Genomic DNA, 22,656 nt, shown 5'->3' on the forward strand with positions numbered 1-22,656 from the left:
TTACCAGTCCAAATTCCACTTCCAAAAACAGCTTCAGTTCAGCATTCTGTGCCTTATTTGATATCTCCCTCAGTTGCCCCACCTGTGCAGAAGAAAACATAGTGATTGGACTATTGGCACATAATTGAAGCAAAGCTGATAGAAAGATAACAAAATGTAAGCAACACAACAAGATTCTACATTGTTCTCACAATTTTTTCTAAAGTAATCTAAACAATTAAGCACACTGGATTGAGCTACTGAATTGGTTCTTGGAAATAACCAGCTTTGCGCAACGAAATTTATGAACAAATATACAATAGAACACACTGAAGAAAAACTATACAATGCTGTACACTCAACAACTCCAAACTATAAAGGTCTTGCTTTTTCCCAAGTATCCGCACACTACACACTGCTGTAATTTTAAGTTTGGTTGGTGGTAAATCCAAAAAATGAGCGCCATTTGGAAGTTGGGCGAGTCCTTGGAATGACTACATATTTTCACATTGTTTATGTTATTCCCCTCGTAAGAGTTCTATATTATGTCACAGCAAAGCATACTGCATTGATAGTAGATCTAACCCCGCGATCAGAATAGTCAACTGGACCTAAGCCAACCAAAATGAGATAACAGATTAAAGCTTCACTTTCCAACAATTTAACTTACAGATTGTGTTTCTTCATGAGGATTCAATGGGCGATTTGGTCTGTATGTATGGTTTTGCCTCTTAGCCCACAGCCAGAAGCGCTGAAACTGTACTGGGATGCCATATTCCTTTGCAACTTCCTCCTATTAAACAGTTTGTAGCAGTTAGATTACAAATTACTAATCTTTAGCAACGATAACAACTTGCATGGAGTTCCAGGGACATGTTACCTTGAAAGTACTAAATGGCAATTGCTTCTGTATTCGGAAGCTACGGACCTTTTCATGGTCCACCAGATCAAAATATATGTCCTTACCAGTTTGCTCCTTTAAATCCTCATCCCGGGCAATCTGGATACAGTTTCAAAAGAAGCTCTGTGAGCAACAAACTCAAAAGGAAAATCCAAGCTATGATGAACACTACAATAAGCAGATCCTGACCTTTATGATGGTATAGAGATGGGCTTCAGCTTTTTCTTTCTTCTTATGTTCTTTCTCTTCTTGTTCTTTCTTCAACCTTATCTGTGAATCCACATTCATCATTCAAATATACCACAATGAAGTAGTGTTTTCAAAACTGATGGGGGAAATATAATATTCTACATACCCTTAAATGTTCAGCAATGTCCTTCTCATCAACATTACACATTATTTTCTCTTTGTCACTCTCACGGATGTATACAAGCATGTAGGCATTTGAATACTTCGTGAATTTGAATGGAGTGTTGTTGAATCCAGGGTTTATTTGAGGTAACTTCATAATCAAAAAGAGAGAGCCATGTAGATGATGGTGATGAGTAGAACAAACATTAATTGTTCAATATCGGTGTGAAATGGAACATACCTCTTCCTCACCCCCATACTGCTCTTCAAAGGCCTTTTTAGTATCTTCTTTTGTTACACGCTCGTCATCAAATTTATACCTGTTACACAAAATAATATTTTCCAAAATGTGTCAACAATTGGAAACTGCTTGCAAAGATGTGGAAAACAGAAACATACTCGTGTAAACATTCTTGCCATCAGGACAACTACCATTTGGAAAAAGCCCGTAAACGTAGAGGATTATGGCGTTGGTAAGGGGAGACAGACTTGGATTAGGCATTTTGGGCGAGAAAGACCAAGTCGTCGTTCTTGACTCATTGACAATACCCAGACCCTTACGGAACTATCTTTGGGTGTGCTTGGATTCTAGGCCAGCCTAACTCTAGCCTTGCTTAGCAAGGATGGGTGTTTGCTACTCCCTTCGTCCCACAATACGTGCCGCAGGAATTTTTGCACATAGACCAAAGAGGGAGCAGATGAATACAATGTTGGACGAGAACACCACTATCTAACTGTAACTGATGCAGTGAATATCTCGAGTTTATGCTAAGTCTATTAGATCCACGAGCAACGCACTTCCTCTCTCCTGCATGTGTGAGGCTCTCCGCAGCAACTGTTCGGCTTGGTCATTAATTCCTTGCATGCAGCGAGAGGAGGCAATGTTGTATTGATGAGGAACAATAAAGAGAAGGAAAAGAAAAAGGGAATCAGAAGTCAATGTTGCCCACTGAGGAAATTTGTTAACACAGCTATCCATGATGATGAAGACGATGGGGAAGAATACGAATCTGAAGATGTACAGGGTAAGAAGAGGTTTGTCAAGAAGAAAGGTGAACAGGTGGTATGTGTGATTCAGCGTCTCCTATGTTCCACGCCACAACCTAATGACAAACAACGGAAGAAAATATTTTAGGGCAAATGCACAAGTCGGTGATTGATAATTGCACCTGCAAGAATCTTATCTCGCAGAATTTGGTGAACCATTTAAATATTGAAACTCATGATTATCCAAATCCCTACACTATCAGGTGGATCAAGAAAGGAGTGGACATGTAAGAAGTTTTCGTGGCCTTGCAACTTTCTACAGGCAATTTGTGAAGAATTTCAGCACTGTCATGGCACCAATTATCGAGTGTCTAAAGAAGGGAAAGTTCCAATGGACAGAAGCGACTGAAGCTAATTTCAATAAGATCAAGCAAAAACTCTCACAAGCTCCTGTCTTGGTGCTACCTGATTTCCACAAGGCTTCTGAGTTGGGGTGTGATGCAAATAGAGTAGGCATTGGAGCTGTCCTATCTCAAGAAAGGAAGCTCGTTGTTTTCTTTAGTGAGAAGTTAAGCGAAGCTAGGCAGAAATGGAGTACTTGTCAACAAGAATTGTATGCAGTTTTTCAAGCTTTAAAAACATGGCAAGTCTATTTGCTGCCTAAAGAGCTCATCGTTTACACTGAACATCAATCCTTGAAGCATTTTCGAAATCAAAAGCATGTTGATCATATGATAGCAAGATGGACAACATATCCGGAGAGGTTTAACTATCTCATTGTGCATAAATCTGGAGCAACCAATCGAGTAGCCAGTGCTTTGAGTTGTCGTGCATGTCTCTTGATTTCTTTTGAGGTTGAAATTCCAGGCAGGTGACGAAGACTTTGGCCATGTTTGGGTAAAGCACATACAGCCATTAGGTGACGACTATTTGGTGCAAGATGGCTATCTCTTCAAAAATGATTGTTTGTGCATCCAAGAAGTTCTCTACGTGACAAACTTTTTCGAGAAAACACAAAGGACCTTTGCATTTTATTTCATGGGAAAGGTAGAACAGGCCTCCTAGGAGGTGAGCAGTGTCATGCATACTATCAATGGACGTCCCAGGTTGTGGGCAGAACAACCCGAAGCCCCTGGGCTCCAGCCTTTGCCCAACATCGGGTCTCATCCTTGATCCTATCCACTAACGATTCGATGGATGATGTGGCGTTGTCAAAGACACACGCGTTCCTGTGCTTCCATAACATCCAGGGTACAAGAAGCGTGATGGACTTGAGGGCCTTCTCATTCGCCGGCAGCGTGAGCTCTTTCGCGCGCAGCCACCACTCCATGACTTTGGGTTCCTGATTTGGAATTTGGACCGGAATATGCAACCAGTCAAGGATGATATGCCAAGTCTGACGAGCAAAGCGGCAGGTCAGGAGCAGGTGCTGTAGTCTCCATGGCCTGACAAACTGATCAGAGACCTCAATTCAGGTGATCTTAGTGGCCATGTTGGAACTCCGCCTATGTTGTCTCAACATAGCCGGTCCCAAGCCCGGGTAGAGGAGGGTTGTGATAGGCTTGGCGAGCCAACGGAAAAACTCAGCCACTCTTATGGAGATAAAACCCAAAAGATTTTCATTGGGGCATAACCCTCTCAGCGACACGCAACATCGGAACCCGGGTGTGGTGGCAAATGGGCAAGGGCCAGGCTGTCACCCCCCTGGTTGCGCGCCGTATCTTGATCCGGATACGGTGGCAAGTGAGCGAGGATCGGGTCGTCGCACCCTTAGTGGAGCGCTACATCGGCGCCCCGATGTAGTGGAAAATGAGCAAGGGTCTTCGCATTTGACTCGACGAGTGCGAAGGGTAAGGAAGCTAGCCGAGCCTAGCAGGATTCGCTTAGGTAGCTGGAACGTAGGGTCCCTAACAAGGAAGCTTCGGGAGCTAGTTGATGCAGCGGTGAGGAAAGGTGTTGATATCCTTTGCGTCCAAGAAACCAAATGGAGGGGACAGAAGGCAAAGGAGGTGGAGGAGGTAGAGGATACCGGCTTCAAGTTGTGGTACACAGGGACAGCTGTAAACAGAAATGGCGTAGGCATCTTGATCAACAAGAGCCTCAAGTATGGAGTGGTAGACGTCAAGAGACGTGGGGATCGGATTATCCTGGTCAAGCTGGTAGTTGGGTACCTAGTTCTCAATGTTATCAGCGCGTATGCCCCGCAAGTAGGCCACAATGAGAACACCAAGAGGGAGTTCTGGGAAGGCCTGGAAGACATGGTTAGGAGTGTACCGATCGGCGAGAAGCTCTTCATAGGAGGAGACCTCAATGGCCACGTGGTTACATCTAACACAGGTTTTGAAGGGGCACATGGGGACTTTGGCTATGGCATCAGGAATCAAGGAGAAGATGTCTTACGCTTTGCTCTAGCCTATGACATGATTGTAGCTAACACCCTCTTTAGAAAGAGAGAATCACATCTGGTGACTTTTAGTAGTGGCCAACACTCTAGCTAGATTGATTTCATCCTCTCGAGAAGAGAAGATAGGCGTGTGTGCCTAGACTGTAAGGTGATACCTGGAGAGAGTGTTGTACCTCAGCATAAGTTGGTTGCTGACTTACGCTTTCGGATTCGTGTCAAGCGGGATAAGCGTGCCAACGTCGCTAGAACGGAGTGATGGAAGCTCAAGGGGGGAGGTAGCTCAGGCGTTCAAGGAGAGGGTCATTAAGGAGGGCCCTTGGGAGGAAGGAGGGGATGCGGACAATGTGTGGATGAAGACGGCGACTTGCATTCGTAAGGTGGCCTCGGAGGAGTTTGGAGTGTCCAGGGGAAGGAGAAGCGAAGATAAGAATACCTGGTGGTGGAATGATGATATCCAGAAGGCGATTAAAGAGAAGAAAAATTGCTTCAGACGCCTATACCTGGATAGGAGTGCAGACAACATAGAGAGGTACAAGATGGCGAAGAAGGCCGCAAAGCGAGTTGCCCGTGAAGTAAGGGGTCAGGCATATGAGGACATCTACAAACAGTTAGGCACGAAGGAAGGCGAAAGGGACATCTATAAGATGGCCAAGATCCGAGAGAGGAAGACGAGGGATATTGGCCAAGTCAAATGCATCAAAGACGGAGCAGACCAACTCTTGGTGAAAGACGAGGAGATTAAGCATAGATGGCGGGAGTACTTCGACAAGTTGTTCAATGAGGCTTTGATGAGACCAGCATGCATTTTGTGCGGCGAATCCAGGAGTCTGAGGTCAAGGAGGCTTTAAAAAGGATGAAAGGAGGCAAGGCGATGGGCCCTGATTATATCCCCATTGAGGTGTGGAAAGGCCTCGGGGACATAGCGATAGTATGGCTAACCAAGCTTTTCAACCTCATTTTTTGGGCAAACAAGATGCCAGAAGAATGGAGACGGAGTATATTGGTACCAATCTTCAAGAACAAGGGGGATGTTCAGTGGTGTACTAATTACCGTGGAATTAAGCTGACGAGCCATACAATGAAGCTATGGGAGAGAGTCATTGAGCACCGCTTTAAGAAGAATGACAAGCGTGACCAAAAATCAGTTTGGTTTCATGCCTGGGAGGTTGGTGTTCATTGACTTGGAGAAGGCCTATGATAAGATACCGCGGAATGTCATGTGGTGGGCCTTGGAGAAACACAAAGTCCCAGCAAAGTACATTACCCTCATCAAGGACATGTACGATAATGTTGTGACAAGTGTTCAAACAAGTGATGTCGACACTGATGACTTTCCAATTGAGATAGGACTGCATCAGGGGTCAGCTTTGAGCCCTTATCTTTTTGCCTTGGTGATGGATGAGGTCACAAGGGATATACAAGGAGATATCTCATGGTGTATGCTCTTTGCGGATGATGTGGTGCTAGTTGACGATAGTCGGACGGGGGTAAATAGGAAGTAAGAGTTATGGAGACAAACCTTGGAATCGAAAGGGTTTAGGCTTAGTAGAACTAAAACCGAGTACCTGGTGTGCGGTGTCAGTACTACTAGGTGTGAGGAGGAGGTTAGCCTTGATGGGCAGGTGGTACCTCAGATGGACACCTTTCGATATTTGGGGTCAGTGTTGTAGGAGGATGGGGGTATTGATGAAGATGTGAACCATCGAATCAAAGCCGGATGGATGAAGTGGCGCCAAGCTTCTGGCATTGTCTGTGACAAGAGAGTGCCACAAAAGCTAAAAGGCAAGTTCTACAGGACGGCTGTTCGGACCGCAATGTTGTATGGCGCTGACTGTTGGCCGACTAAAAGGCTGACATGTGCAACAGTTAGGTGTGGCGGAGATGCGTATGTTGAGATGGATGTGGCCACACGAGGAAGGATAGAGTCCGGAATGATGATATACAAGATAGAGTTGGGGTAGCACCAATTGAAGAGAAGCTTGTCCAACATCATCTAAGATGGTTTGGGCATATTCAACAAAGGCCTCCAGAAGCTCCAGTGCATAGCGAATGGCTAAAGCGTGCGGAGAATGTCAAGAGAGGTCGGGGTAGACCGAATTTGACATGGGAGGAGTCTGTTAAGAGAGACATGAAGGATTGGAGTATCACCAAAGAACTAGCTATGGATAGGGGTGCGTGGAGGCTTGATATCTATGTGCCAGAGCCATGAGTTGGTCGCAAGATCTTATGGGTTTCACCTCTAGCCTACCCCAACTTGTTTGGGACTAAAGGCTTTGTTGTTGTTGTTGTTGTTGTTGTTAGTGGCCATGTTGGACACGACAAGGCTATGACTAACCTAGAGGCTCGTTATTTTTGGCTACAACTAAAGAGAGGTGCAGGAAAGTTTGTTCAACAGTGCCCCATATGTCGAACCTACAAAGGACAAGTCCAGAACACAAGATTATACATGCCTTTGCCTGTTCCTGTTTGCTCCATGGGAGAATATCACTATGGACTTTGTCTTTGGTTTGCCAAGAACAGAATGAGCAAGTGATGTTGTGTTTGTGGTCATGGGACAGATTCTCTAAAATGGCTCATTTCATTCCGTGTGGCAAACCTATTCTTTCGAGAAGTGGCAAGTTTCATGTTGCATTTTGGCTCACTTTGTGGACGCAATTCAACACTGATTTAAAATTTTCTAGCACTACCCATCCACAAACAGATGGACAAACGGAAGTGGTGACCAAATTATTGGGTAATCTGATTGGTTGCATTTGTGGAGAAAGAAAGGGACAATGGGATTTGGCTTTATCACTTGCAGAGTTCTCCTACAACAACTCCAAGCATAGATCCAAAGGAAGGAATCCCTTTTCCATTATCTACACTAAAGTTCCAACACATGTAGTGGACCCGGTGAAGCTACCATCAAGGGGAAACTCAAAATCAGCATTGTCCTTTGTTGATAATGACACCGAGTTATTTGAAGAAATTCTTGTGTTTCAAAAGTACAAAATCAGGAATATAAACAATTTGTTGACTGCAAGAAGCTGAAATCATTTCAAGTTGTTGATAAGGTGATGGTCTACCTCCGAAAGAAAGACCGCCTTTAGGTGTTAAAAGGAAGCTTAGGCAGCGAAGGTATGGGCCCTTCTCTATTATGAGGAAGATAAATGATAATGCCAATGTGATGGATCTTCCAAGCGAGACGGGTATATCCAACACATTCAATGTTGCGCATTTGACTCTCCATCACCCAGAAGAAGCGCTCTATGAAGATAACTAAAGGTCGAGTTCCAAACAACCAAAGGAGAATGATGAGGAACAATAGAGAGAAGGAAAAGAAAAGAAAATCATAAGTCAAATCCATTTGCCTACTTCTAGATACTTCTACTCTATTCTAGTATTTGCTTGTTTTCCTAGCTTTAGCTACTATTTTCTAGAGTCTTCTAGCTATGAGTGGAACATTGTATCTTAAGTAATGTTTTCTAGAGTATTCTAGCTATAAGTAGAAGTTTAGATGTGAAGGCTTCCCAAAGCCTAAAAATAGAGGTCCTCACCTCTATTTGGGACCAGATTACATCTTGGTTTCCCAAAGCCTCTATTTTGGAACCAGAATACATCTTAAAGCCTCTATTTTGGAACCAGAACTGAGATGTGAAGGCTTCCCAAAGCCTATAAATAGAGGTCCCCGCTACCTGTAACAAACTTGGTGTTCTTATCTAAGATCTTGGATTACATCTTGTGCTCTAGTTGTTTTGAATTGAACTCATGCTGCCATATCGGCCTATATTTGCCTCTAGAGCGATATCTAGCGCAGCACATTAAAGTAGTTCCTTCAACACTTGTGTTGTACACTTCGTAGCAACCAAGTGGGGTTACTCCAACACAACCTTGTGTTGCTTCAAGTATGCATGCGCTCGGTTGGCACTTTAATTCCTCGCATGCAATGCCGATAATTACTCTCGGCCGAGCGCATGAGGGGTAAATCGGAAAGATTACAGAGTATCTACATACATGCCACTTAAATCAGGATGAAATCACTCAAACTGTACACCATCTATTCAGGATGGAGTAGAAAATAAACTACTAGCTTTGCCAAGCAAACTATCAGAAATGGGCTACAAGATCCTTGCCCTGCCAGGAGAGCTGCACTGGCTCTCCCGTAGAAATCGTTAACTCGTTAACTGGGCATAGTTGAATGGCGATAGAGGATTAATAGGCGAGTCAGCCAGTTAATCGGCTACTAAGTGACCTACTGAGAAGGGATTTATCGGCCAGTTAATTGATTTATCAGTCCATGTTTTGAACAATGCTACTGCATAACCCTAGTTACTGAAAGGTGGATAAAAGTAAATGACAATATTCTTCATTGCTTTACTAGGAGGGGGTGGTCGGAGTCATCAGCCTCAATAAAGAACTGTGCACACCCCCTGAACATAAATCTCGTCGCAGTTGAGGCCCTGACGAAGATGTTGTGCCAACTCAGCTGGGGTGGGGCCCCGAACCTATTGTGTCAGGGTTGGCGCTGGAGTGCTTGACGGTAGAACATATGCTAGTGGTGCGGGCGAGGAATGTGTGGGAGTTGAGTCAACCGTAGGAGGATCAGAGAGGCACAACAGCCCCGTAGGCCAAGAGGCACAACTGTGCGGGCCTGGGATGCGGAGTTGGCATCGTGGGCGGTTGTTGCAGCCACGGAATCTAGTGGTGGGGCAGGGCCAGCAAGAGTTGCTCAAGCACCCTCAAGCGCTGCACCAGCTAGGCGAGGAGCGCCCAGTCATCCGCTCATGTGAAGGCCTCCAAATTGCTTCATGATGATCTTCATCTGCTCCACGGTCTTGATCTTCGACACAAAACTGAAAGGATCTACTACTGACAGAACCCTAATTATTGAAAAACAGATAAAAGTAAATGACAATATTCTTCTCTGCTTTATTGAGAGGGGTCAGCCCTTTATATAGTAGACAAGACCTGACCGACAAGCTGGTAAATCTACTCGAATTCTAATAAGATCTCTAAACTAACCGGATTCCTTCCTCACGAACTTGCTTAATCAACTAGGGGGGCAGTTCTTTTGGGGCATATGGGTGGCTGTCAAAATAAGCTGCCCCTACCCAGCTTATTCTGGCAGTTTATTTTAGGTTGGGCTACCAAAATAAGCTGGGTAGGGGGCAGCTTATTTTGGCCGCCACCCAAAGCCCCATCAGAACTGCCCCTATTACTCTAATTAAACGACAAGGCTCAAGTTTGATGGGCTAGCCCACATAACACTGGGTCAGCAAGAATCAGGTGAATGCTACATAATGTCATGCTAACAAATAAAACAAAGCCGTGGTTGAACATACGCTCAGATCTTTATAATTAACTTGTCAGATGGTAAAATGAACCAAATAATTTCCCTTGCTACTCTTGTAGGCTCTACCTCGTGCTAGCTAGAAGTTCTTGCCTAGCTAGGCATCATAAACAAAATATCTGAAACACACCCTTGGTCTCAAATACTTGAGCCTGCAAGGAAACTAACCCAAATAAAACCTCATCCGTGTAAAATTATCTTCGTCTATTGAATGATACACAAATCTCATGTATTCTTGGCAAAACTGTTGTTCTCTCTAACTCTCAATTCACGCAGTGGCAGCGAATACCACCAGAAGTGTAACTTAAGATACCACAGTCTACTATGAGTCTATCACGTCCGGGTGCAGTCAGAGTAACCAAACCTATTGGAACAAGTAATGACAATGTATTCTAAAGAAAGTCAATGGAGTTCATGCTAGCTAACTGGTCATAGCTTACAGAAAATCCTGGAAACAGTTATCTCATGAAAACTTGGATGAGGGAGATGGAAAGAGAGCAACTTGGTCCAATTAACAAATACTTGCACAAATTTACAAACTATACCCAAGATTATCATTATTCTCATCTGTAAGCACAACAATTCACATGATACTTTGGATACTAGGTTGGGATGGTAGCGAAGCATCTAACAAATACCTGTCCTAGTAAGCTAGTTTATGTTGTCAAGTTGAGACACGTGTATATCCATGTATATTCAGCTACCATCAAGTGGCCATGAATAAGAAAACGAGAAGCAATTAATTGAGTAAATTGTGGTACTAGAAGACCACAAAAGTCATTAGAGAAATAACCATTGATCTGCTAGCGTTGGCCGTATGAATGCATAGTAATGACCACCATGTACTCCTCCGCTATGAACAAGAACGCTGAGAAAGCAAATAAACAAGATTAGTACAGAAGGAAGATGTAGCAAGGAATTCATGATACCTATTTGCACACTAGTATTAGACACAATAGGTTGGTCTGCAAGAAACTGGTTTATACAAATAAATCAACAGGTTATTTGGATCCCAAGTATTGTCCAAACCAGATTTTCTTAAGATAGTTAAGATCCTGTCTGGTTAGGAACACAATTTAACTAAATTCGCTTTTACCAGGACTGGACTTGTTGGCTCTGTAAAAAAGAACTACCGCCTGGTTTCCAAGAAAACACCATGCCCTAACTAGTACTCCCTCCGGTCCTCAATAGTCTGCGTCTAAGATTTTTCTGTTTTTCCTTAAATGCTCTGCGTGATCCACTTTTTCAGCAGCTGTTTCCAAGTTTACCCCTAATTTAGAGCAGTGCATGCAGCCGGATAGTGATTACAGTCCAAACGCATGCATGCATAGAGGAGGCAGGGGAAGCGTGCGCAGAGAATCCAAGAAGACTGAAGCACGAATAGAGAAAAAAGGAGCCAATGGCTACATGCGTATTAATAGCCATACATCTTTCCAGGTCGTTGCATGCAGGGATAAAACAGTCCAAAATAACCCATCGGATGGCTTGCTTGGTATGCGTGCGCTGAGTTATACGCAAACTAAAAAAGAAAGGAGGGAGTACTCCCTCCGATCCATATTACTTGTCACTCAAACAGATGTATCTAGCATTGAAATACGTCTAGATATATGCGTCTGAGTGACAAGTAATATGGATCAGAGGGAGTAATTACTTAAATTCGTATTTAGAACTTGCACAAACACATTTTGACAAACATTAGTAACAAATATGAAATTCATATGACAAGGAGATCTTTTTTTATGCCTGGCAGATTCTAAGGAGGCGCTTCAGTGGACAGATTCTTATAGTTGACTAAGTATGAATCATCATTCAGGAACACTCCTCTATCATATATAACAAAACATTTGCCTCCGTTCAAGTCCCTGTCCACTAAAGCATAGCAACTAATAACCTATGCTCATCAATAGGTTCGAAATGAAAGAAACAGATGTTACTGTTACAATGTCTTTTGCAATGTGAGTCCCCAGACTACTATATTAAACCATTGGGAACCTGTGATAGACAAATTACTCAACTTCAACTTCAAACAATCCAGAGTTCCTACAACTGAATGCATAACATTAAAGTAATCACCTGTGGAGAGTATAAAGGTTTCTTATACTTCTATCTGCATCTGGAGCAAGATACTTGCCATCATCTCTATCCAGATCAAGTTGCAAAGGAAACTCATAGCGGTCATTAATCTGCAAAAGCAGGCATGACAAGCTCAGAACTGGAAAGTTAATCTTTTAACATGTGGAAGAAGATAATAGCTACTCAGCTGCATATTTTCTCATTATCTTTATGTGTGATTTTCTTTTATTTCTATCTATCCTTTTGTGAACACTAGCATAACATTTGGAGTTCATTGTGGTTTGCTTCCAACTTCGACAACATCTTGAACTTTAATTTGCTTGATTCCGTGCTACTAATCCCTACCAGGCTCCACTATAACCCATATGTGTAGGTGTGAGGTTGGACAAGGCTCATTACCAAGTGCATTCATTTCATATTGTCAATTGTGAGATCACCTGATCCTTCACCAACATCAGAAAGAGGTAACTTTGGTATTGTTCAATCCCTTCTCTACTCACACCGGGCTCGAGTGTCAATATGGATAGGGAAGGCACATCACATCCGGTCTAAGCCTACAATGATCACTTCGATGCCAAGTGGGACTACATCAACACCAAGATGGACGCACAAATAGAGCTCATCAAAAACATGCTCAACAAATGCAAGTCATCTTCATCTCCAAGATCATCTTCAAGACGGCAATCTAGTGCACATGCTTCCAAGGTATCTTCAAGATCAAACCGGCATCTACATCGTCTGACAAGAAGCTCCGGTGACTACATCAACTCGACCACCAACTATAAGGAAGAGTGACCACTCCATCTTTGGAGGCACCCCAAGTGAGATGGACACTCCCATCATTGGAGCGTCCAACCTGTCGAAATGTCCGACACCAGTCAGAGTAACCAACTTGTGCCCGCACGCACGGATTTAGGCCCAGCCCATGTATCTCTCCTCCCTCCTACCTCTTCATGGCTAGAACTATATATACCTTTCCCCACTCTCTAGGGTGAGCAAAGCATCTAGACTAAACTTGATAGAGCTTTGTTCATCCACCCCCTCCATTGATCAAGACCTACTAACGGAGAACCTTGCATTGTTGTGAAGACCTCCTAAGGGAGAAGAATCCCTTTGGATTAGCAAGACCTCCGCATCCTTTGGATTGGAGAAGATCTAATCACCACTCAAGACACATCTCTCCTAGAGATTTGGATAAACTACCTAGTTATTTCCTTTGATGTTGTTGGATTCATGTGTATCTTGTGTTGACTCTATGGTATGAGCAGTATCTTGGTCTGAATCTTGTCCGATAGTGTTTTCCCAATGTGTTCTTCGTGTTCTTCATGATTTTCCCCAAATTCACCTCAATTGTGAAGATTGGGCCACACCTTAGGGTTTGCCCTACATCACCTAGCATGCGCCTAAGAGCGTGTCAGTTATCGTCTCGAACACCTGCCCGCCGATCAGAGGGATGTGCCCGACTAGTTGTGGCATGCACATGGTTGGTTGTGTACAAGGCTTCCGTGTCGGCTTCGTGTCGAGGAGAACTCACAATTGGTTGAATAAAAACATACCCTAGCAACTTTTCTATACAGCCTTTGCATGCAAGATAGCTTTTCAGGGTCTCAAACCTGGAGCATTACCAAGACCTTGGAACTAATTAATTAGGTGCATTATGAGTGCTTGACGACCTCCACTTGCACATTGATGTCAATGTACTACAAGCTATACATGAGTCTACGGATTTCCTCTCTTTGTTTTGGATTTGCTTAACCCACCAATTGATTTGAATCCATATCACTAAGATCCCTAAACAAAGAACCAACGTCGTGTCATCAATTGGCGAAAGTTGGATGCCGTGACACCATACAAACCACTTGCAGATACTCTTTCTCCCTCCAATGACCTTAATGGTGTCCGATTGTAGAACGGTTGTTCTCTCACTAAAGACCTTTCCATCTCTAATTTTCTTTAGATTTTGTTCCCTCCACATGCTACCTACGAATAGAACTTGGACAGAGGCATCTGACTATTAATTCGGCATCTGACAATACACGTACTTGCATAAGAATGACAATACATGCATGTTTTGGTTTCGCCTATTTAGCAAGTGATATGTTATGCTCTAACAACAACAACAACAACAACAAAGCCTTTAGTCCCAAACAAGTTGGGGTAGGCTAGAGGTGAAACCCATAAGATCTCGCGACCAACTCATGGCTCTGGCACATGGATAGCAAGCTTCCACGCACCCCTGTCCATAGCTAGTTCTATGACTACAAAATTATGACCATTGTTGATTCAAGATACTTAGGTTTCTTGAAGATGTTTCATGAGATATCTCTACTATCCACCAATTTAAAGAGGGTGGAGAGGGTAAGAACGTCTAGTGTATTTCGTGTTTAGGTTAACTCCCTTTGTATCTGAAAAGACAACAACAACGACAACAACAACAACAACAACAACAATCCACGCACCCCTGTCCATAGCTAGTTCTATGACTACAAAATTATGACCATTGTTGATTCAAGATACTTAGGTTTCTTGAAGATGTTTCATGAGATATCTCTACTATCCACCAATTTAAAGAGGGTGGAGAGGGTAAGAACGTCTAGTGTATTTCGTGTTTAGGTTAACTCCCTTTGTATCTGAAAAGACAACAACAACGACAACAACAACAACAACAACAACAATCCACGCACCCCTGTCCATAGCTAGTTCTATGACTACAAAATTATGACCATTGTTGATTCAAGATACTTAGGTTTCTTGAAGATGTTTCATGAGATATCTCTACTATCCACCAATTTAAAGAGGGTGGAGAGGGTAAGAACGTCTAGTGTATTTCGTGTTTAGGTTAACTCCCTTTGTATCTGAAAAGACAACAACAACGACAACAACAACAACAACAACAACAATCCACGCACCCCTGTCCATAGCTAGTTCTATGACTACAAAATTATGACCATTGTTGATTCAAGATACTTAGGTTTCTTGAAGATGTTTCATGAGATATCTCTACTATCCACCAATTTAAAGAGGGTGGAGAGGGTAAGAAGGTCTAGTGTATTTCGTGTTTAGGTTAACTCCCTTTGTATCTGAAAAGACAACAACATTAAAGCCTTTAGTCCCAAACAAGTTGGGTAGGCTAGAGCTGAAGCCCATATCTCGAAACCAAGTCATAATTCTAGCACATGGATAGCTAACTTCCACGCACCCCTATTCTTGGTTAGTTCTTTGGTGATATTCCAGTCCTTCGGACTCCTCCCATGTCAAGTTTGGTCTACCCGCCCTCTCTTGACATTATCAGCACGCTTTAACAGTCCGCTATGCACTAGTGCTTCTGGAGGCCTGCATTGTATATGCCCAAACCATCTCACACGATGTTGGACAAGCTTCTCTTCAATCGGTGCTACCCCAACTCTATCATGTATATCATCATTCCAAACCCGATCATTCCTTGTGTGGCTACACCATCCATCTCAAGATGCATATCTCCGATATACTTGATTGTTGAACATGTCGCCTTTTAGTTGACCAACACTGCCATACAACATTGTGGGTCGAATCGTCTGTCCTATACAACCTGCATTTTAGCTTTTGTGGCACTCTCTTGTCACAGATAACGCCAGAAGTTTGGCGCCACTTCATCCATCTGGCTTTGATTTGATAGCTCACATCTTCAACGATATCACCAAAGCAATCGGTGACGCCATCACTTGTTCGAACACTTGTCACAACCTTATCGTACATATCCTTGATGAGGGTAATGTACTTTGTTGGGACTTTGTGTTTCTCCAAGGCCCACCACATGACATATTTTTTCATCAAATTTTTCAAATGGATATATGCAGCAACCATAAGCCGAATTGAAGGAGACACAAGCAGCAGCCAAAGGAAATATTATAAGAGGAAGCTTTTCCCAAATACTTTGTTGGTACCGTTTTAATTTTTGCTTGATATACGAAACTCTGACAAACTACCTTTTATATTAAGTGCAGCGTTTAGACAAGAAATTTTGAGGCAGTGAAGATAAATTGGTTAGGTTATTTGGGTGCTTTAGATAATGTGTCTATGACACTCAAGTATCCAACCTGCCGATTGTACCTCTGATTATAGGGGCACCTACAGGTTGAGGTTAGCATAACTAGGTCGTACGATTTTTCTCCTTTGCAATTTGTTTTTGGTATAACCTTCATACCTAATGGAGACTAGGGAAGGTGGTAAAAAAAGGTTCTTAACTCAGAACAGTGTTTAATCACTGCCAAGATGTACATGCAAAATGTCAACAGTTGAGACATTTATTTATTTGTTGTTATGCATCCGTTGTAAAAAAATGATATGTGCATAAACTAAATGATCATGTTCTCATTTTCTTTCAATCATGTTTGTGGTATACTTGTTAAGTTGTTATTCTTATAGAGAAATCTTTGCTCAACTTTTCATTGCAACGCTTGGGGTATCCACTAGTATATGTGAGTTACCAAGCTAAGCTCAAGATCGAAGTCAGTATAGTTTCGAGCTCAAGCTGAGTCTACCTGGCCTAGCTCAAATGCTGCACACTGGCAGCCATGTGTGAAAGTAGCTCTAAAGTATTTAGTACAGCAATAGGGTGAACACACATGCATACATACATAAATAATTTAATGCAAGATTGGTGAGGAACAATAGAGAGAAGTAAAAGAAGAAGAAAAAACAGAAGTCAAATCTGTTTGACTACTTCTAGATAATTCTACTCCTCTGTCTAGTATTTGCTTTTCTTTTCTTAGCACTGGCTATTGTTTTCTAGAGTCTTCTAGCTATGAGTAGAATGTTGAATCTCACGTAATGTTTTCTAGCTATAAGTAGAAGTTGAGATGCGAAGGTTTCCAAAGCCCTATAAATAGAGGTCCATACCTCTAGTTTGTAACTCAGCCTATGTACCCATTACCTATATTAGAACTATGTGTTCTTGTCTAAGATCTTGGACTACATCTTGTGCTTTGGGAGTTTTTTATTGACCTGCTGCCATATCGGACTATATTCACCTCTAGAGGGATATCTAGCGCACCAAGTTGAAGTAGTTCTTTCAACACTTGTGATGTACACTTTCTAGCAACAAAGGTGGAGGAGCTGCTCCACAACCTTGTGCTGCTTCAAAGATAATGTGTTTATGGAAACAATTGGTGATTCTTACGGTTCCAATATTCCATAAAAATATCCAAATCACATCATTTGTTACTTTCACAAACCAGGTATTATGTACTCCCTCTGTCCCAAAATAAGTGTCTTATACAAAGTTGAGACACTTATTTTGGGACGGAGGGAGTACATAAATAATGTAAAGAATATGCAACCGCTTCAATATGTAGAAAACTATAGAAGTAAAATAATAGATAAAAGAATCAGCAAGGTATGACAGTCCCAACCTTAACCATGGTATCTCTCATATAATCGTACTCAAAACGCTTCAGCTGAAGTTGCAAAACAGGGGGGAAATCGAGGAAGAGAACACCCTTTTTTGCATCCTGAAATATCAAGATTGAAATCCAGTCACCAAGACAATACCAAAATAAATTAGAGAAGAAGAGAAACTGCATTTCTCAAGCTAATGGAAGGTACCCCCGTGCTCATAAATAGATGACGTTTTAGACATGCGAAGTGTCTCAAACATGAGATTTGTGACTGTTTCTTTTAATGTGAATATGTTAACAAAATTCTATAAGAAAATGTGGACATCTTTCCCTAATATAATAAAGCACGGATTGACTCCGTCGGGTTCGCAGTTGCGGCAAATTTGCAGAAAGGTCCCTGCGTTTATCGGTATTCAACCCGCAGTTCAAATCGAACCGGCACAAAGGGGAGAAAAACGCAGCCACGATGTGCCTCGCGACATCGATGGAAAGACCAAGGGACACTAGCGGCATCAATGGGCGCTCGCCTGGGCGGCGGATCTCGGCTGCTCCGCCATGGATCCGGTGGCGGACGGATCGAGACGGGAGAGGCGGCAACCTCCATGGCGGGTCCCTGAAGGAAACCAGCGGTGGACGGATGAGAGGGAGAGGCGGCGATCTCCATGGCGGGCTCCTTGGAGGACACTAGCAGCGGCCGGCAGATCCGGCCAACACCGGCAGACGGAACGAGACGAAGGGGTGGTGTCTCTATGGCGGGCTCCCTGGAGAAAACATGTGAGAGATTAGAGAGAGAAGGGGAAGACAGGATAGGAGATGGGGGCGGGAGTCGGCTTGGCCTGCTTGCGCGGTTGGAGGAGGCAGGGGGCGGCCTAGGGTGCGCGCGCACGGGCGTGATCTGCTGCTGTGGGGGGAACTGCAGGCTAGCCTTGGAGAGTTAAAGGCCGCCGCCATGTGCTCTGCTGTTGTGGCTGCTCCTATGGCGAAGAAGATGAAGAGAAAGGGGGCGATTTGGTTTTGGGGTATGAGAAGGGAATAGAAATGAGTGGTGGTGGGTAGGACGGTATGTCTCTTAGAGATAAGATGGGCTTTTGTGTACTGCGGTAGCTTCACGAGGACATGTGTACATATGTGTTTGTTGTCCATATTTGCCTCTAATTGTTTCTCTTGACGGACTATACACTAGACCGTAAACGGACGTCTGTCTTGTTCGGATTTTGTTCGTTTGCGTCTAGAAAACGGACGTCCATACCCAGCTTTTGTTGGAGGCGTCCAACGCTGCAGACTATCCCAAAAAATGTCCGACCACGGCCCCACCGTGTCCGCCGCGCCGGTCGCGCCCACTATGCGCTCGAGCTTACCTGTGCACACACGCGCTCGTCCCAAAGCTGGCCCGTGCTCTCGCGCCGCTCCGTCCGCCGAGCGCAAGGCGCTGCCCCGCCCCACAGCTGCCGCCGCAACGCCCTCCCGCTATAGCCGTCGACCCATGGCTCGCGCCGGCCTGCCCTGCAGCAGTCGACCCTCGGCGCTTGGGGCTCGAGCCGTCCCGCCCTGCAGCCGCCGACCAGCCACGCCCCGCAATTGCCGCTGCCGGGCCCTGCGGTCCACCTCACGCCCCCCCCCCCTCCCCCTCACGCGGGCATGCTCATCTCCGCGTCCGCCCCCACGCTTGCTCGCAGCAAAGCCCACCTCCGCGCGCTCGCAAGCGCCGCAGCCACTGCGAGCCTCTAAGCGCCGAGCTCCGGAACAGCCGCAGCTCGCCTGGCGCAACGGCCACCCCAGCGCGCCCGCATGCTCGCCAACCAGCGCACCCGCACGCCTGCCACCACGCGCTGACCGGCCGTTCCACAAAGGCCATTGATGTGTTCAACCAAGGAGGGGTGGTTCTGGACGCCAACCCACGACGACGGGGATGCGGCGGCTCGAGCCCAGAGCGGAACCACCGGCCGGGGATGCGCGCTGCGGTGCAGATCCGGCGTGACTCGACGGGGTCACACACGCCGGCATTGTGGGGAAGAAACAGAGAAAGGAGGAGAGAGAGAGGTGGGTGGGTGAGAGGACCTATCTTTTTCGCCTGTTGCAATGCACGGGCTCTTTTGCTAGTATTTTATGAAAAATATAGTTACTATTTCCATCTGAAGAATCTAAATAATTTTTTGTATGTTAGAGACAATTAAATGCATTCTTTCCAAAACATCATCTATTTCTGAACAGAGGTTGTGTACGGTATGCAGATTCACGTGACACAGTTCCAATCAAGATTCAAGATCTTCATAAAAGCACCAATTCAAGTTTCAGATTACAGCTTAATGGAAAGAAGAATATGTGGTGTGTGTACCTGTAAACCATGATTCTCTGCATGATACTTGTTATCGCCCTCAAGACGTTCAACCTCAACATATTTATCGAACGATGCATACACGTCACGACAACCTTTAACATCAAGTTGAAGGTCTGCAAGGAAATAATACAGCATTATCTCAGCTATAAAGATTGAAACACAAAGATTGAAACACAGCTAATGGGAACCTGGTACCAAGATAATGTGTAGTTACGTACCATAAAAGGACTCCTTCCTGTTAGATTTATAGTCCACGTTTATACACTCAATATAATTAATGTGGTGACCTTCAAATAATTGCTCGATTGTTCCTTCTACAACAGTTCCCTAGGGAGAAAGCTAAGTTAATAGAAGCCCATGTGCTACATATAGGAAGCCTTACACTAAATTCATTACCTTCATCTTATCTTCAAGTTTCTCACAGAGAACTCTGTTGAGCTCTTGTACATCATGCTGCATGAAGGAATCATATGTGTCCCATCCAAAAGATTTCGTCAACTCTTTTGTAGCTACACTGTTGTCACTGTACTGGAGCTTATAAAAAAGGCTTTGCAGAGCCAAGGGAATACTTCCAGATGGCATGTCGTTTTCGGTGGTTGGCATATGATACACAGCCTGCAAGAAAACCTCAGTTAGTCGACTAGTACAGAAAACAGTAATGCCTAGAAAGTTACAATGCATAAACCAGACCTTTCTGAAGTATGGTATGTGGTACAATGTTTGTAGAAGAGAGTTCATATAACAGGTCGCTCCTTGGTTTTTCAAACCAACATAACCTGTTTCCTTTTTTGAGTCATATGTCCAATAGTCAACCATTTTGCGGGCAGCAACCTCTGCCTCCACAACAATAGTATCATTCACAAGGTAACCTCTACTTGGATCATATAACTCACTCAAAGGCATAAAAGAAGTGAAACCCCAATCACTCTCACGTGCACTAAATTGATGTTGAGTATCTGCCAGACAGAGAAGAATAGTGCATTAGAGATGCATTTATACCATAGAAATTAGACATTGGCAAACAGAAAGAAGAGCAAGCAGCAGTACTCAGAATCAGTAGGTCAAGTTCAAATATCCTTCCTAATTAGTCCTACCGTTCCAAAATACAAGGTGTATTAGTTTTTTCAAAAGTCACACATATGCATGTTTGACCAAGTTATAGAAAAAAGTATCAATATCTGTGGTACCAAATTTAAACTATTAGATCCATCACAAAAGTATTTCATATTTTATTTATTTTGTATTGTAAATATTGATATTTTATTCTATAATTTTTGTCAAACATATATAAGTTTGACTTGCACGATAAATGATGCACCTTATTTTCAACTATGAAGATGAACAAACAAAAGATGTCGCGTGGCATTTAAAAGCATGAGGGTCACAACCCAGACTTAATTTTGGGGAGTGAAGCAACATGTGACCGAGTGTTCAAACAGTAAACCAAAACAAAGCTAGATTAAAATTGTAATTGTGAGCCTGTGAGGAATTCATTGTTTAGGACAGAACAGTGTCTAAATGAGATTGATTGCTATTTTATGCTACGAAACCCTGGAGTTCTTCAATAGGAGTAGTAGTTTTGCATACAGAGACAGTTTAGTGGAGACTAGAATAGTGCTAGCGCTCCTTTACAGTTCACTCAAGTTTAAGTGCAAATCTACGTAATGCAGGGTTATGTACAGCATGAAGAAGGAATGCACCTTTTCGTGTCGTATACTTCTGATCAATCTGGTTTACAACAGATAAGCTAAACTGGGCAGAACGGCTCCAACCATATGGGAGATTGGCCGAGTCAGCGACGTCCAAGTACATTGACAGGTGCTCCACATTATTCCCCTTGGGGAAAATAAGAACACGCCTGCATCAAAGCCACAGACGTTACCAAGTTAAAACATTCTGAAAAGTCGCAGCAGCTGCAGCTAGTATAAGGCTCAGTTTGTGGTTGCTGAACTGGGCTTATCTTATAATCGGCTGTGCAAAAATACACGGAACTAGAGATAAGTTGGTTAAACAAACACCAAACTAGGCAAAGCTGGTTGGGTAGGCTGGGTTATCATAATACACCGCAATGCCAACACAGCCGAATACGTGAAGAGACATAGGAGCTCACCATTTGTACCCACCGACGACAAACACATCAGAGTAGTGCTTCTTCCCGTTGAGCCGGGTAAAACTTGCGATTGTCCAAGTGAACCGCGATGTCTGTGGGTCCTCAGAAGGCTGGCTCTCGGCTGTGCTTGCCGCTTCCGTCTGTGCCACCACTGCTACCATAGACATCAGAAGCCCCGGATTACGAACAATCCAAACGGGCATACCAGCACCACACATTCCCGAATCATGGTACGAATCAGGATGAAGCAAAGCACCAATAGAGATAGAGCTAGGGGCGCACACGATACCTTCCATGGGCTGGGCAGTGTCTGCATCGGCGGTGGCTAGCTCCTGGTGGGGAACAAGCATCTCGTCGTTCTCCTGCTGCGAGGTAGGAGAAGCAACGGCAAGTCGGGTTAGATCCGCCCCACCATAGAGGCGCAGTAGCCCCACCCGATCGCGGGGCCACGGGGAAGTGCAGCCGCGAGGAGGGGAGATCGGGCAATGGCGAGGAGGGTGAGGGTGCATGCGCGCGTACCTCGAGAGGGGCGGGAGTCATGATAGTCATATCGGCGTCGTAATAACCGTGGTCGTCTTTGGACGCGGCCGCAGAGAGGCGGGCGGAGCCGGAGCCGGCGGGGGCAAGGGCTGGAGAGGATGCGGCGAGGCGGAGCAGATGGGAGTTGGGCTGTGGGAGGAAGGGGAGGAGTGGCCGCGACATGGAGCCTGATTTCATTTCCGTGCCGCAAGTAAAACAGTATAAAAAATGTGTAAGAGCTTCTCTAGCGATCCCGCAAACCGGGTCATCCTGCAAAAAAAAACCGCCGG

At 44.2% G+C, this 22,656-nt stretch overlaps 1 protein-coding gene across 11 annotated transcripts in view; it reads right to left on the bottom strand.

The window, feature by feature from the left end:
- Window positions 1-22,579, bottom strand: part of LOC125551417 (ubiquitin C-terminal hydrolase 12-like) — a 44,677-nt gene extending 22,098 nt beyond the window's left edge. For 3 of the 11 annotated variants that reach the window (XM_048714667.1, XM_048714657.1, XM_048714662.1), the window contains exons 1-17: window positions 22,367-22,579; window positions 22,137-22,212; window positions 21,848-21,998; window positions 21,438-21,595; window positions 20,428-20,693; window positions 20,134-20,352; window positions 19,956-20,064; window positions 19,735-19,850; window positions 17,415-17,513; window positions 12,025-12,134; window positions 10,745-10,819; window positions 1,473-1,551; window positions 1,236-1,382; window positions 1,070-1,150; window positions 860-979; window positions 650-772; window positions 5-82 (exon numbers count right to left, since the gene is read on the bottom strand). In XM_048714667.1, coding sequence (XP_048570624.1) covers window positions 5-82; window positions 650-772; window positions 860-979; window positions 1,070-1,150; window positions 1,236-1,382; window positions 1,473-1,551; window positions 10,745-10,819; window positions 12,025-12,134; window positions 17,415-17,513; window positions 19,735-19,850; window positions 19,956-20,064; window positions 20,134-20,352; window positions 20,428-20,693; window positions 21,438-21,595; window positions 21,848-21,998; window positions 22,137-22,212; window positions 22,367-22,564 — 2,205 coding nt within the window. In that variant the 5' untranslated portion in view covers window positions 22,565-22,579. Of the gene's footprint in view, window positions 1-4; window positions 83-649; window positions 773-859; window positions 980-1,069; window positions 1,151-1,235; window positions 1,383-1,472; window positions 1,552-10,744; window positions 10,820-12,024; window positions 12,135-17,414; window positions 17,514-19,734; window positions 19,851-19,955; window positions 20,065-20,133; window positions 20,353-20,427; window positions 20,694-21,437; window positions 21,596-21,847; window positions 22,002-22,136; window positions 22,213-22,366 lie in introns of all 11 variants that reach the window. The other 8 variants (XM_048714664.1, XM_048714656.1, XM_048714661.1 and 5 more) reach the window with 6 other exon arrangements.
- Window positions 22,580-22,656: the final 77 nt, after the last annotated feature.

This window comes from Triticum urartu, chromosome 4, assembly GCF_003073215.2.
Source record: "Triticum urartu cultivar G1812 chromosome 4, Tu2.1, whole genome shotgun sequence".
NCBI lineage: Eukaryota > Viridiplantae > Streptophyta > Magnoliopsida > Poales > Poaceae > Triticum > Triticum urartu.